Source organism: Zingiber officinale, chromosome 10B, assembly GCF_018446385.1.
Source record: "Zingiber officinale cultivar Zhangliang chromosome 10B, Zo_v1.1, whole genome shotgun sequence".
Classification (NCBI taxonomy): Eukaryota; Viridiplantae; Streptophyta; class Magnoliopsida; order Zingiberales; family Zingiberaceae; genus Zingiber; species Zingiber officinale.
The window spans coordinates 69941468-69955921 of record NC_056005.1 but is presented as its reverse complement, the minus strand read 5'-3'; the positions used below and the strand labels follow the sequence as shown (position 1 = coordinate 69955921).

At 38.5% G+C, this 14454-nt stretch overlaps 1 protein-coding gene across 1 annotated transcript; it reads right to left on the bottom strand.

The window, feature by feature from the left end:
- Positions 1-6607: 6607 nt before the first annotated feature.
- LOC122028903 (eukaryotic translation initiation factor 3 subunit C-like) lies at positions 6608-12334 on the bottom strand. Its single transcript, XM_042587876.1, has 4 exons — positions 12171-12334; positions 10927-10985; positions 9028-10851; positions 6608-7731 (listed from the first exon to the last, which is right to left on the bottom strand). Exons 2-4 carry the CDS (start codon positions 10948-10950, stop codon positions 6787-6789), a joined length of 2793 nt encoding a protein of 930 aa, XP_042443810.1. The 5' UTR covers positions 10951-10985; positions 12171-12334; the 3' UTR covers positions 6608-6786.
- Positions 12335-14454: the final 2120 nt, after the last annotated feature.

Here is a 14454-nt window from a genome sequence, read left to right as displayed (position 1 = left end):
TGTTTCTTTTCCTTGCATCAGTTTTCTTTTTGTTTATTTTCGCTGTGCTAACAAACTTTTGTGAGGAGATTAATTGAGTTTTTAGAGGAGGTTATTCACTCCCCCCCTCTCTAGCCATCCGAAGGTCCTAACATTCATTACCTAGTGGCATGAAGAAGGTTGAGGCTATGGGATTAGCCTAACTTAAAGAAGGTATTGTCAAACATCAAAAAGGGGGAGATTGTTGGGAGAGTGTTGGTGCAATATTCCCAAGGTCAAGGTTGACCTAGTTTGAATGAGCTTGAATTGGGTCAAGCTCGAGTCTTAATGTTTATGTTTTGATGGTTTGACAATACATGTTGACAATACATGTAGACAACACATGGAGATTGCAAGTGCAATTGTTCATATGTGGAGATTGTGATGGAGAGTCAAGTAGGTCAAGGTTGACCGGATACTTGACTGGAAAATCCTGGTGAGTGAAGCGAGGTGAAAGTCCTAACTTGGAGGTTAGGCGGACTGGAAAGTCCTGGTGAGTGAAGCCAGACAGATGGGAAGTCCTAGTGAGTGAAGCTAGGCAGTATGGAAAGTTCTGGTGAGTGAAGCCAGGCAGAGGGAGTCCTAGTGAGTGAAGCTAGGCAGTATGGAAAATCCTGGTGAGTGAAGCTAGGTGAAAGACCTGGTGAGTGAAGCCAGGCAGAAGAGAAGTCCTAGTGAGTGAAGCTAGACAGAAGGAAATCCTGATGAGTGAAGCCAAGTGAAAGACCTAGTGAGTGAAGCTAGGCAGAAGGAAGTCTTGGTGAGTGAACTCAGGCACAAGGAAATCCAGATGGATCAAGGCTGATCGGACATATGGTGTTGGAAAGTCCAAGTAGGTCAAAGGGATTGACCGGATACTTGGCGCGAGGAGGGAAGTCCAAGTAGGTCAAAGGGATTGACCGGATACTTGGCACGAGAAGGAAAGTCCAAGTAGGTCAAGGGATTGATCGGATACTTGGCACAAGGAGAAAAGTCCAAGTGGGTCAAAGGGATTGAACGGGCACTTGGTGAGGGAGTCCTAGCAGATCAAGGGTGACCAGATGCTAGGCATGATGTACCAACAGGTCATGGATTGACCGGATGTTGGTTTGGGGGACTTAGGACTTGGTTTTGGGCAAAAACCAACATCTGGATCGATCAGCCGATGATTGGATGATTCTCAATCGATCGGCCGATCGATCGGGTGAGTCCCTGCGACAGAGCTCCTCCCAATCGATCAGCCGATCGATTGGGAAGAAATGTCGCGCGCACAGAACAGGGCTGGATCGATCAGTGGATCGATCCAGAGCCCCCAATCGATCAGTGGATCGATTGGGGAGTGTGATTTCACACGATAAGCCTTGGATCGATCAGCCGATCGATCCAAGCAATTCCTGAGAGCACAGAGGCGCTCTGGATCGATCGACCGATCGATCCAAAGCCTCCCCGATCGATTGGGAGCATTCCAATCGATCGGGATTCGACCGTTGTGTCATATTTAGGTTGCTGGCGAGCGTCTTCTTCGACAGAACTTACACGATTCATCTCCGATCCTTTGCTGCGCTTTCAGTTCTTCTCCACAGGGTTCTCACCACCAGTTCTTGAAGCTCTTAGAGGTTTTCCAAGTCAAGAGGCGGATTTACAGCAAGAGGAGGAAAGCTAGGGTTAGGGTTTTCTGTACTCATTGTAAGCTTTTGCTTGTATTTGTGTATCCTTTTCCTTTCTTCTTGTAGTGTGAACTTGTAGGGCTTCTCCGCCTTCGGTAGTTACCATAAAGAAGTGTTATTCATAGTGGAGGGTGTGTGAGTGTGTGGATCCTTGGATTAATCACCTCTTGTGAGGTGGATACCAAGTAAATCTACTTGTTAGCGTTGTGTGTTGTTTCTTGTATATTTCCGCTGCACATATTTGAAAAAACAAGTAACGCTGACCACGAGCACACGACGAGCTATTCACCCCCCCTCTAGTTACATAATCGATCCCAACACATTGGTCTTCGATGATGAAGGTTTGTATTCCAAACTTGATCTTTCATGTTTGGGCCTTTGCTTCTACGAAACCATATCTAAGGTCTTAGACCATTTTGTTGTAAACTTCTCAGGGTATTTTCTAAAGAATCAAACCTTAATCTCAATTTGATTTTCCAATTTTAGAATCCTTAATATAGACATATGGCTATCCTTTTTCAAGTTGTTTTCTTGGGGTTTTATCTACTCTCCTAGCCTTAAGAAGAGTAAAATATTAAACCTAAAACTATCCTTACTCATAGTAAAATATTATACCTAAAACTATCCTTACTCATAGGTAATGGAACATTTAAATTATACATGGAAGACATAAAATTTGATTTAAATTCAAGTTAGGAGTTGATATCTTCTCATTTACATATGAAGTTCCCTCTTGTTTTGAGCTTCCTATTAGTGCAATCGATATCCAAGGTTTTAATATCCGATAAATATGTTTAAATGAGCTTGATCAAGGGAATTCCTAGTCGCGGCTAGGCAAGGGTGAGAAGTCAACCGAGTGACTAGTCCTAGCTGCGGTTAGGCAAGAGAAGCCATAGTTGTGGCTAGGCAAGGGAAATCTCAGTAGATCGTAGAAGCCAAGTAGATTCAATAGGTCTGGAGGACCAGATATCAAATCTCTGGTGGGCCGATCCATTGCTAAGTCTTGGTGAGTGAAGCCAAGTGGAGAAAACCCTAGGGGATGATAACCTTAGTTCCTGGTGAGTGAAAACAGGTGAAGAAAATCCTAGAGGGCGATAACTCTAAGTTCTGGTGAATGAAGCCAGATTGAGAAAATCCTAGGTGAAGGTAACCTTAGGTATGAGAGGGAACTCCAAGCAAGGTTGATCGGATGGTTTTCGGTCAACCGCGCGCAGTCGACCAGACCAACAGATTTTGGTAAATCTAAGTTTAGTTTTACCATAGTGTTCTGCATTACTATTATTGCTATTAGCTAATGTAATATTGCAGGAAAATCCTTAGTTGATCAAAGATCAAACACTAAATAGAGAAAGACAAACAAGTCTGGAGGACCATGTTTGGTAGGTAAGTTGAGGTCAGCAACTGGAGAAGAGTGACAATGAGGTTGTGTTTCAGAAAGAAACAAACCTTAGGTCATTGATCCAACTGAAGAAATCGGGAAGGTTTCCAAGTTTAAATCAGGGTAGTTCTACTGTCAAATACTACTCATGCATCTTACTACTCGTACTATGCTAACTTTATTTTACAAGGATATTCTGTTTAACTCTATTTTGCAGGAATTGGCCTGATTGGTCGACCGAACCCGGGATTGATCGACCAAACCAGGTCGACTCAAACCAGAATTCAGACTAAAGCAGAGTACGGTTAAACAACTAATCGGTTGACCGAACCAGTGGATCGATCGATCGAACCTAGCCAACATGGCACATACCAGATTGATCAGAAGCAAAGTGGAAGCAAGCCTGATCGGTCGACCAAATACAGGGATTAGTCAACCGAACATTAAATGCAATTAAAGCTCATTAATGGAGGATCTCGATGAACCAAGAAACCGGACTGATCAGTCAACCGATCAAGGGGATCAGTCGACTAAACCATTAAAGCTCATTCATGTGCGATGATTGGATTTCAGCGAAGAAGGAAAGCCCAGGGTTCAATCGACCGATAGGAGGTTCGATTGACTGAAGGATTTATCAATTAACTGTACCATGCTTATAAAAAGGGAGCTCAAGGTCCGAGGCAGTAACGAAGTTTTCTGTTCATCTCTGTGCAAAGTATCTGTTGATGCTACTGCTCTACTTCTCATCTTCAAGCAAGCTACTCCATCCAGAAGTGTCAACCGAGCTTCATCTTCTATTCTTGTTGGTATATTTATTTAAGCTTGAATTGTATTTAACTTCAAAGAAGATAGTAGTTTGTTACTATCTTCTACTTGCATTTGTATGCATTACTTCTTTCCGAAGATTTCAGAAAGAAGAATCATACTGAATTGCCCAATGGTGCGATCAAGGTTCACGGGTCTTGGAATAGGAGTCGACATAGACTCTGAACCAAGTAACCAACTTGTGTCATTTGTATTGTTTTTTTTCGCTGTCGCTTCCCCACCCCCCTATCACTCCTTACCTATCCTTCACTTCCAACTTTCTTCCACTCTTTTTTAGGCTTCTTTCTCTTCACCACTTTTTTGTTCAAGCACTTGGTGTGATAATGACGGCTCTCACCGCATTACAATTGAATGATGTGATCCTTCGTTTGTACTTCCTTTTTCCTACAACTTAGATTAGTAAATTTATTAAATTCACTAAGTTTCAAATGTCTTCTCTATCTCTTTCCTTTTGGATATTTGTTCTTGTAGTGCTTCTTCTCATACTATCCAAAGTAAATGATGTACTCTTTTGATTTGATATTGAACGCAAACACTTAAGTATTTAGCTTCCAACATCTCTTCCTCTATTCACTTGGATTCTTTCTCATTCCTTAAAGAGGTAGATAGTTATCTACTCAACTCATCTGATAAAGAGGGTTTTATGTCCATTGATTTTCTCAATGTTGGAACTTGAATTTCCTCCTCTCTCTTTTAGATATTTCGATTCTTTGTGTACCTCTTCCGCTTCCTCTTTAATTTTGTTTTGCACTCGAGCATCCTCTTCTTGTATGGGGTTCTCATGGAAATGGACAATTTTTATTAAAGTTCTTTGACATTCTTGTATTTCCCTATCTTGCTTAAAACATTATTAGGTAAAACTAAAATAATAAATTCTATACTTTTCTTGCTACTTTCAAATGTTTCAATTTGTCCCTCTGTCCATTTATTTTTCTTGAGGAACCTTCCCTTCTATCTCTTGGAGCTTCAAATCTATATTCCCTAAGAAAAACACCATTGCAAGTCTATCCTGAACCATATTTACATCCTCATTTTCATAATCAAAATTCTCTTTAATATAGTGAAACTTCAATAACAATTCTAACCAGCACTTTCTCCTTACTTCATGACATAACTCATTGGCGAGAAGAAACCTCACATAACTAACTTTACATTATGAGCTAAGAGGAAAGCTAAAATGTATAAGAGATTATGGCTCAATAGATTCCCACAATTAGCATTTTGCCAACCTTAAAACACTCTTCTTGGTCTTATATAACTTTCAATATCTTTCAATTTCATTTATTATTTTGCTACTCTATCGACTAAATCCATTATCAATACTACCAATCATTTCAAGTTGCAATTCACCAATGGAGCCTATAACCTAAGTCATCAAATCATTATACTGCAGCTTCATTAGATTATCGATTCCTAGCCTGAGTCAACTCCTTATTTAACTGAATTCAATATTTGACTCAAATCACCTTCGTCCTCGGGATTGAGTCTTTGTAATTTTACCCTCCCGAAAATACAAGTCTCTCAACTCTCACAACTCATACCGTATTAACATCTTGGCAATGAAAGTGCATTACTAAGAAAATCAAAAAAGAATATCCAATTTCACAAGCAATGCAAAAGACGTTTAACAAAAATTATCTGCGAAAACAAAATAAAACAGTGATAGCCAGTAGCAAAAACTCATGCAACGAGTTAGAGAAGGCAATCGTGCAAGATTTTAAAAAAGAAAAGAAAAAAAATAGGATGATCTATGCACGAGATTAGTTGCTATGATTCTAATCTGTTAACATACTTTGAAGCTACTTTGCCTTACACGGCTGAGTATAATTTATAGGAATTCTTAAAATTTAATTTAATATTTGATAAAATGATTGAATTGATGAATAAATATTAAATCAATATGATATTTGATTACAAATCTTTTTAAAATAAATAAATAATAATATTGTTAATAATATTAATGATAATAGTAGATTGGTAATATATATAATAAAAAAAATTATTATTTATTTATAATTTTAAAATAAATTTATATATAGTTTAATGAGATAATTTTATTAAGGTTTGAGAAAACTTATTAACTATCTCATTTAAATCAAGAGTTGATTAAATTAATTAACTAAAATTTTAATTAAAACCCTAAAGTTTTTATTTCATTGTGTTAAATTAATTAACTAAAATTTTAATTAAAACTCTAAAGTTTGTATTTCGTTGTGTCGATACTTTTAATTGATATCACTGTGCCGCTGCACTCACTCGTGACCTCGTCATTACTAGCCATTGGTCGATGCTTCCCATCATAAACAGCCCCATCGATCGTCAGAGATCATCTATCCCCTCCACAAGCCGCCAGCATCGCCTCCTCTACTATTGTTGCTCACTAGTTAACGCTTCCCATCGTGAGAAGTCCAGTCGATAGTCGGAGACCCGTCTATCCCCTCCACAAGCCATCAACATCACCACCTCCGCTATCGCTCCCGCTAACGAGAAGAATCATTTGCAACATAAGAGTTCCATTTTCCCACCAATTTTATAGGATTCATTTGCAACATAAGAGTGTTCCAATTTCCCACCAATTTTATAGGATTCCAATTGTATGCTCTGATTCCACTACTGATCCCCAACCGATCTAGATCGATTTAGGATTTATGGATCATAAAATTGTTAGATCCTACAATCCAGATCATGATTTTATATATCAAGACCTACAATAAGCAAATTTAAATCATACAGAATAACATGAGATGAAATAAGGTGGCATAAGTTATAAATCTCGCTACAACAAATTTTAAGTGAAAACAAATGGGTGCTAAGTCCTCATTCGAATCTGCTGCGAACAGATCATGAGACAAACAAAAATAACAAATAAACAACTCTTCTGAATGGCAAAAGGATATGCCGTTGAGCAAGATACAAGTCTTAAATTCTACCAGCCCTGCTTAAGTTCACCATTCCTGCAAAACCCTCAACTTGTGAGGCTCTCATAGCTGTTGCTCGGTACGATGTCCGTCCCATACTCCCATAATGCCCTCCTGCGCCCCGTGAACCTGCACCGGCTTGTGCAGAGCCGCCAGTCCTCCCATTGTATCCAAGGCGGCCACCATAACCGCTACCCTGCCTACCTTGTGAGACTCCTGAAGCAGAATTATCCTGCCATCTGTTTGCGCCATAGGCAGTATAGTCCTGTCCCTCTCTGCGCTTTGGCGGAAGTCCCTCAAGACCCCCACCAGTCCTCACCTCGAAAGCCCTCTCATTGTTTTCAGCTAGAATTACAAGCTTATCTGCCATCTGGAAGAGTAGGCTCTGAAGCCTGGTTTGTTCCAAATTGTGGAAGACAAGGCACTTTGTAGGCTGATCCCAGCTTGCTTGCAGCTCCTCCATAACCATCATCTTGCTAACAATGCTGTGGGCATGAGCCTTAGAGAGGTCAAACATAGAAGTAAGCTGCTCTAAGCTGAGAGAATCATAGCAGGACGCGAATGCAAAGAGGTAAGTCCGGAGAGCCTCTTCCTTGATCTTGGACTTCACCATCTGCAGTATACTATCACAGTTCCTGAGAAGCTTCCAGATCTCAAGAGAACTGATTACATCAAAAGCTTTCTGGTAGTCTCCCTTGCTAAGGGCTCTTGTGGCAGCCATGACATGGTCCCTTACACTCTCTGGAGGACCCATGAATGTTTGCCGCTCACTCACTTCGAGAAGTCTCCTGAATGTCTTGCTAATAGGCTTGCGCTTAGGGTCATATGCAGTAGCTGCCATGTTAGGGACCTCCAGAAGCATTGCAGAGATCAGATGAGTAGCTTCAAGGAGCTCAAGATTAATGTGCATGTGGTATGGCATCTGCCTTCTCCTCTCAGCCTTCTCCTGATGAAATAAAAATATATACATAAATATATTATTTTCATTGCACAGCAGTTTAAAACACACAGGATAAGTCAAATAATAGTCAAAGCAATATTGCTTGAATGGAAAAAAGAAAATCTTTGCGCTGACACACAAAGCAGATAATTAGACCATATCACTTAGTCACCAAAAACCAAGAAAGAATGTCACGAGGAGGATTTGTACAATGAGAGGAAAGCATTGCAGTGGAACAGCAAAAGAAATATTGTATAATGGCATAAAAGTAGAATTATATCTACAACACAAGTACATGCAGCCACCAGTTGGTCGTCTGCTCATCTAGAATGCCAATAGAAACCAGATTTCTCTGTGATCATCTAAATGCACTAATGTCTAATAATATATCATAATAAAGTAGTTTGATTAATAGATAGTGAAGAGAGGCAACACTCAGCTGAAAATATACATTATAGCAGATTTTATGCACAGAAAAAAGTTTAGAGAAAAAAAAATCTACCTGCTTAACCAAAAACCGAAATCAAACTAGAGCTCACACCAACCAACTACAGCCCCAATAAGATTCTGACAGTGTATTTGATCGGTTAAACAGTAGCTCATGATTAATTCTACATGGAAAATATCAAACCTTTTCGAAAGATTTTTTAATTAAAAAATAAGGTCAGCCATGGCAGAATTATTCATCAAAACAATTATGGAACTCAAAGTGCCAGTTCAACTTTACATGGATTAAGCAGTACAAGACAAACAAACAAGCTGACTTATAAAATACTAGGTCAAAACACAAATTTCATACAACACACAAAGCCAAGATATAAATATTATCTAACTATTCAATGATATAAATTTTGCATGAAGTAGGAAAACTAGATAATATTGGTGTAATATTTATGTGGCAAGAGAAAAACTAGTTAAAAAGTTTGAACAACTAAAGATCAGTTTGTTGAAACTATCGATTTAAAGATAGTCTAAAGCAGGCTAAAACTTGGAAAGAGGAAGATTTGAAACAGGAGACAATAGAATGAATGAGTTCAGTAATATGAGCAGGAAAATTACTAAGTTATAAAAAAGATACTAACTTATAAAGTCAGTCACTTCTGCAGTCAATAAGCAACAATCAAACAGAACTGAGTTAAATAGAGTCACAAAACAGATACAGTCAAAATAAATACATAAAGTGCATAATTCAAATTGACCAGCAGCGCAACTGGAGACACCGTTCCTATCTTATAAAGTCAGTTACTTAATCAATCAGCAACATCAAGCAGTAAGAAAGGAACTTTGTTGAATGATAGTTACCTGCTCAGGAGTTTTCTCATGATATCGGTTTTGGGAAAAGCCTTGAGCCAGTAATTCTTTTACTCTACCACCTTGATACAATTCAAAGAGACAACCATGGGCTTCCTGAATCAACCCTGCCCTGAAGGCACAGAGTCCCAGCTGGGCCATTACTCTATTAAACAAGATCTGAGAAGATATATCCATGAGTTGAATACCATCCTGCAGATGACTCATTAATAGGAGATCTCGAGCAATAGAGAACTCATCAAAAATAGCATGGTGGTATATGTCACACAGCATAGCCCTAGCCTTTGTTCTTTCATCACCATAACTGTAGATTAGAGATACCAACGCATCCACCAATGCCCTACTGCTTTCTGAAAATGTGGGCTTCCTGGGCACAAGTTCAGGAATTGAGACAAAAACTGGAGGTCCTCTGTTTTCCTCCATAGACAGATTTTTTTCACTCTCATCACCATTCCCCAGACCATCTTCTGTTCCTGTCTGCTCTGCCAACTTCCTCATTGCATCATAAACTTCCTGAGGTTTATAATATATAAGCTCAAGTCGGCGCAGTGCTACCTTTGAAGACGCTTTGAAGTCTCCAATCCTCTCCAAATAGTCCTGCACATTCTGTGCAATCACAAAGAATAGGGGCTCATCCCTAAGCCTCTCAACATACTCTCGAGTATATGGATCAATACACTGCAAGCTCTTAAAAAATTCTGAATCAAGTCGATCAAGGAATGCAACCAAGTTACCCCATACACGAATAGTTCCATTATGATCTGCACCCTTCTGAGTCTCATTCTCCTCAGGCTCAACTGTATCATCAACCACAATGTTAGGATATTGCTCAAGGATATCAAGTGCAAGAAGCATGTTACCAACACATTTCTTCCAGACATTGATAGGCATATGCCCAAGTAAGCTTGGATTGATGTCAAACTGTGAAGATATGACACTAAATAGAATCTCAAGTTTCTGGGCAGGTGTTTTGGCAACACGAGTCAAAAAAGTAAGCTGCTCAACCTGCTCTACTCTCCCTGTTCCTTTTTTGCCTCTAGCTGCTACAATCTCTTTGAGCTTCTGGTTGACAATATCCCATGTGATTTCACTTGGGTCCTTCATGAACTGCTTGTCCATAAGTTTATCCTTCTTGCTCATCTTCCTCTCCCAGACTCCATCACCCTCAGTTGCCTCATCATGCCCATCCTCATCATCATCATCATCATCCTCATTCTCTTCATCAGACATGACAATCTTTGATGGATCTTCCTCCACCTCTGAATCTGATTCCTCATCTTCATCTGCAGTTCCATCATCCTCACTTTCGGGCATTTCACGGTACTTAGCTATTATCTCCTCGTACTGCTTATTATTTTTTTTCAGCTTCTGCTTCATTGAGTTAAGGGCCTTAGCATTGCTGCTGCTCATCTTTTTCTTAGCATCTTTATTAGCCAAGGCCTGAGCCAAGAAATCCTCCAGCATCACCAAGGCTTTAATATAAAGATTTGGGACCTTCACAGACTCTGTGACACGAACAACCTTCTCAAGCTGCTTATTTATCTTCTCAAAGCTCTCCTGCAAACTAACCCAGTCATTTATCTTCATAGCATTCTTCATCTGATCGACAGTAGCAGCCATCTCATCAAATCTTTTGTCACGAGCAGACTTGACCACTCGGTGTTGGCCATCTGAATCATCACTATCACTGGCTTGACCACGGAGGTACCTGCTCCCAGCTGCAGCCCCAGAATTATCACCTGCAGGTTGTTCTGCATCACTTCCATCATATTCACTGTTTTCCTCTTCCTCTTCCTCAGTATCACTATCACCACCCTGAAGGCCAGAATTCAATAACAAATCAAACTAAAAAAGGAACTCGTACTATATATATATTGTAATAAAGCACACCTGTGTCCAGAAACGTGAAGCCATTTTCCTGTTGACTGCTAGCTCAAAACCTTGAAATTCTAAATAAAAAGATTTTCAGCAATAAGAACACTATCCAATTCAACGAGCAAACATAGAAAGATAAATTACAAAAAGTCAATATAAAGCTAAAATTGGGTAAATTAATGCTTGAAATCAATATCTTTGTCAAAAAAACAAATTATGAGAAGATCTACCTATTTTTAGAAGATAGTGAAGCAAACAGAAGACAAAAATATACAACAGAAGTTTCTGAGTCAGAACAATTTGGGATCGATACTCATGTTGATAAAAAAAATAGGTAATTTTAAATAAGCAACCGGTGTCCAAGAAAGCATTAGAAGGGAACATCATGGTACAAGAGAAAATGTAATCGCTATCAAAGATTTTAGTACAAACTAGTGAAGTATTCTCCAAAGCACACGCCTATGCACTAGATGGCACAACAAACTAGGTACCTCTAGTAGTTAAAGTGAGGCGACTCTATTAAGGTGAAAGGAAGGCACACGCCAATGCACTAGTATAAAATGGAGATGTGTGATATATAATCAAGTTTGAAAAGTGTGTGCCGCATGTAACATAGGAACACCCTACCCCTTTCACTGTGTGCCCAGGCCCAGACCTTTTAGATCCTAGATGCATCTAGTGCCTCTAAATATACCAGTTAAAAACTAATTTTGGCATTGCTGATTTTAACAAGGCAATTACTCGTCAACAAAAATCTCAAATCTAACAAGTCCACTTGTGAGTCTCCTAATACATTATACCACTTAAAAAAAATATAAAAGTGCAAAAATGATAAAATCCAAACAGAAACATGTAGCACAATAGTAAATCCCTAGAACACTTCTCGTCCTCCCTTCTGTTCTTCATGAAGCTTCTATTATAACAACCAACAGTGTTCCTAAAGATCAACAACACGATAAGGGCCAAATGCAACATTGAATAATTGGTTACGGTGAAAAAGGAAACGGCATCAACCTATGGAAAATAAGACCATAGTTTACCTTCCACATGTAGTTTAGCAGTACAACCATCATGTTTCTGCAACTCAAGTTTAAGAACACAAAATGTTGACCCAAACACTAATCTAGCTAAATAGGCAAGATCCAAAAGGAAAAGAGAAAAAAGAAAAATACAAAACAAACGCTTTTACTGCGCATACATCGTAAAGTAGAGGATCATCGGAACAAAGGAACTAGAACATCGACAAAAAAAACACTTACAAAGATAACATCAAGCAGATGGCTAGTGTTGGCTTCGGTCCGGCGTAAGCGATGGAGGCAGTGCTCCGGCGGGGTCGACGGAGGCAGAGGCGTCGATCCGGTAGATAAGGAAACGGTGTGCGGACGGATCCTTAAGCTAGGGTTTGTCTCGGTTGTCCTTCCGAGAAAAACAGAAATTTGGCGTATGGGTCGGACATCCATTATACAAAATCCGAATCCGATACGAAGACCCGACAGCGGAGATTTACCTTCATACCAAAACTAAATTATTTTAGTTAATTTCATATATATGTGGTAAAAATAAATTAAAAAAAAAATAAAACACGCAAGAGAGTGATGGATTGCAATTAGAAGCCTTTCTATTAATGCATTTTGGTGGTAATAATAATAATAATATTATTATTATTATTATTAGTCGTAGTAATAAAAATTAAAAGTGCGCTCTCTATTTTTGGAATCACTAAGATGATGCCCCCTTCCAATTTTTTTTTTTTAATCAAAAGGGCATATTATCCTTATGTATAATTATCGAATTATCCTCCATTGTATTGTTTCACTATTATCTTTCCTTTATATTTTCTATCTAAATCCTAAATTGGATGAATATTATATCAGTTATGATTTCGTACCTGCTACATAATTATAACAACTACGATTTTGTAATTACTATAATTGAGTTGTCAAATAGTTATAGCAACTATAAACTGTGTACCATCTATGAAATCGTTGCTCATACTATGTGAATATTAAGTAAACTTTGAGATATCATAATTTTTTTACTCAGGTTGAATTACGAAATACATAATATATCAAATCGAATCTCGTTCAGAGATTTATATGTATCATTAGAGATAACCTGTAATGGCCTAATCTTAGGCCAAAAAATATCATTTAAAGCTTTTTCGAAGGTTTCAAAAAATTTTAATCCTCTTAATTAAGTTATTTTCCATGTTATATTTAGTAGCTACAAAACTGTAGTGTTATTACAATTGTTATAGTTGTAGTAGCTACTAAATCTTAGCTGCTACAACTGTTAATTGAAACAGATATAAAATTATAGTTACTACAATATGTGTCATTTTATATCAGAGATATAAACAAGATAATAATCGAAACGATACTAAAAGACAATTGTATCATTTTACTGGGGTGGAACACCCTTTTGATAAAAAATCAAAGTGGAGCGCCCCTTTGACAATTTGAAAAAAAAATCCTTTTTGATTTGTCCTATTATTATTATTATTATTATTATTTCTCTGTCATGGTTCAACTTAGATGTATGGTTGTAAACAAGCAATGTCAAGTTTTGTAGTGTTCAAGCATTTTAATAAGGTAACTAAGCTAAGTTAAGCCTAAAATGAAGTAAGTCATTAAAATAATTGTTCAAGTTTAGCTTCATTTCTTTTTTATGAGCTTAAGCTTGGTTCAAACTTAACTTGAGCTTGGTTCAAGTTTAACTTGAGTTTGATTCGTTTAGATGTTATCGAGTTCTCAATTTAAACTTATTTGATTGTTTGAAACATTTACATTTTAAACTTTTTTGGTTGGTTATTGAGTTTGATAATACAAACTTTTTTTGTCCATTTTGAAAGTTTCTTTCTTTATTTAACATGTTGATAAGAGATTTATTGATGAACATAGTTCAAAAACATTATTCACCAATGTTGTTTGATCTTGTTCGAAAGCGTGAAACTGGAAAGCTAAGAGGTGGTGACTCTGCTAACTGAATGTGGTGTGAAATACGGTACCCAAACCAATACTAAATAATAGGATTATTGAGAAATAATTTTATTGAAATTTTTAATAATTTTTATAAATTTTTGGGGATTTAATCGGAGCTTGTATGACGTATTTAGAGGAGATGCATTTATGGGCTTTGAGAAAAACCTGTTTGGAATACCCGGAGATGAGAGTTGATTGAGATGCCGATCTAGGGTTTGATTTAAAATTTCCTAAGTTATAAACCTATAATCGCCGAACCCTTCTCCCCAAAACCCACCACCGAACCCCCTCTTCCCGAGCCGCACGCGATCTCTCCCTCTCTTATAATTTTCTCCCCAAATCCACGGCGATCTTCTCCATCCCTGAACCTCTCGCGACGCCGCCTCCTTCGTCGAGCCTCTTCTCCTCAAGCTGTCGCCGGTTCTCTTCTCCGTCGAGCCACAGCCGTCGAGTTCCCACACCTGAGCTGGCCTTTCTTCCTCGCTCGAGCACCATACACAGCCGCTGGCCTCTCCTCACGCGAGCGTCGTAGCCGGCGATCTTCCTCCTCTTCTCCCTCAAG

Bases quoted from the DNA above. Each gene is read 5' to 3' on its own strand.
- LOC122028903 (XM_042587876.1), bottom strand. From the start codon at position 10,950: ATGGCTTCACGTTTCTGGACACAG. The intron at 10,852-10,926 runs GTGTGCTTTATT...TCTGGCCTTCAG, and splicing joins CTTCACGTTTCTGGACACAG to GGTGGTGATAGTGATACTGA. The intron at 7,732-9,027 runs GTAACTATCATT...TTATTTCATCAG, and splicing joins ATGAGAAAACTCCTGAGCAG to GAGAAGGCTGAGAGGAGAAG.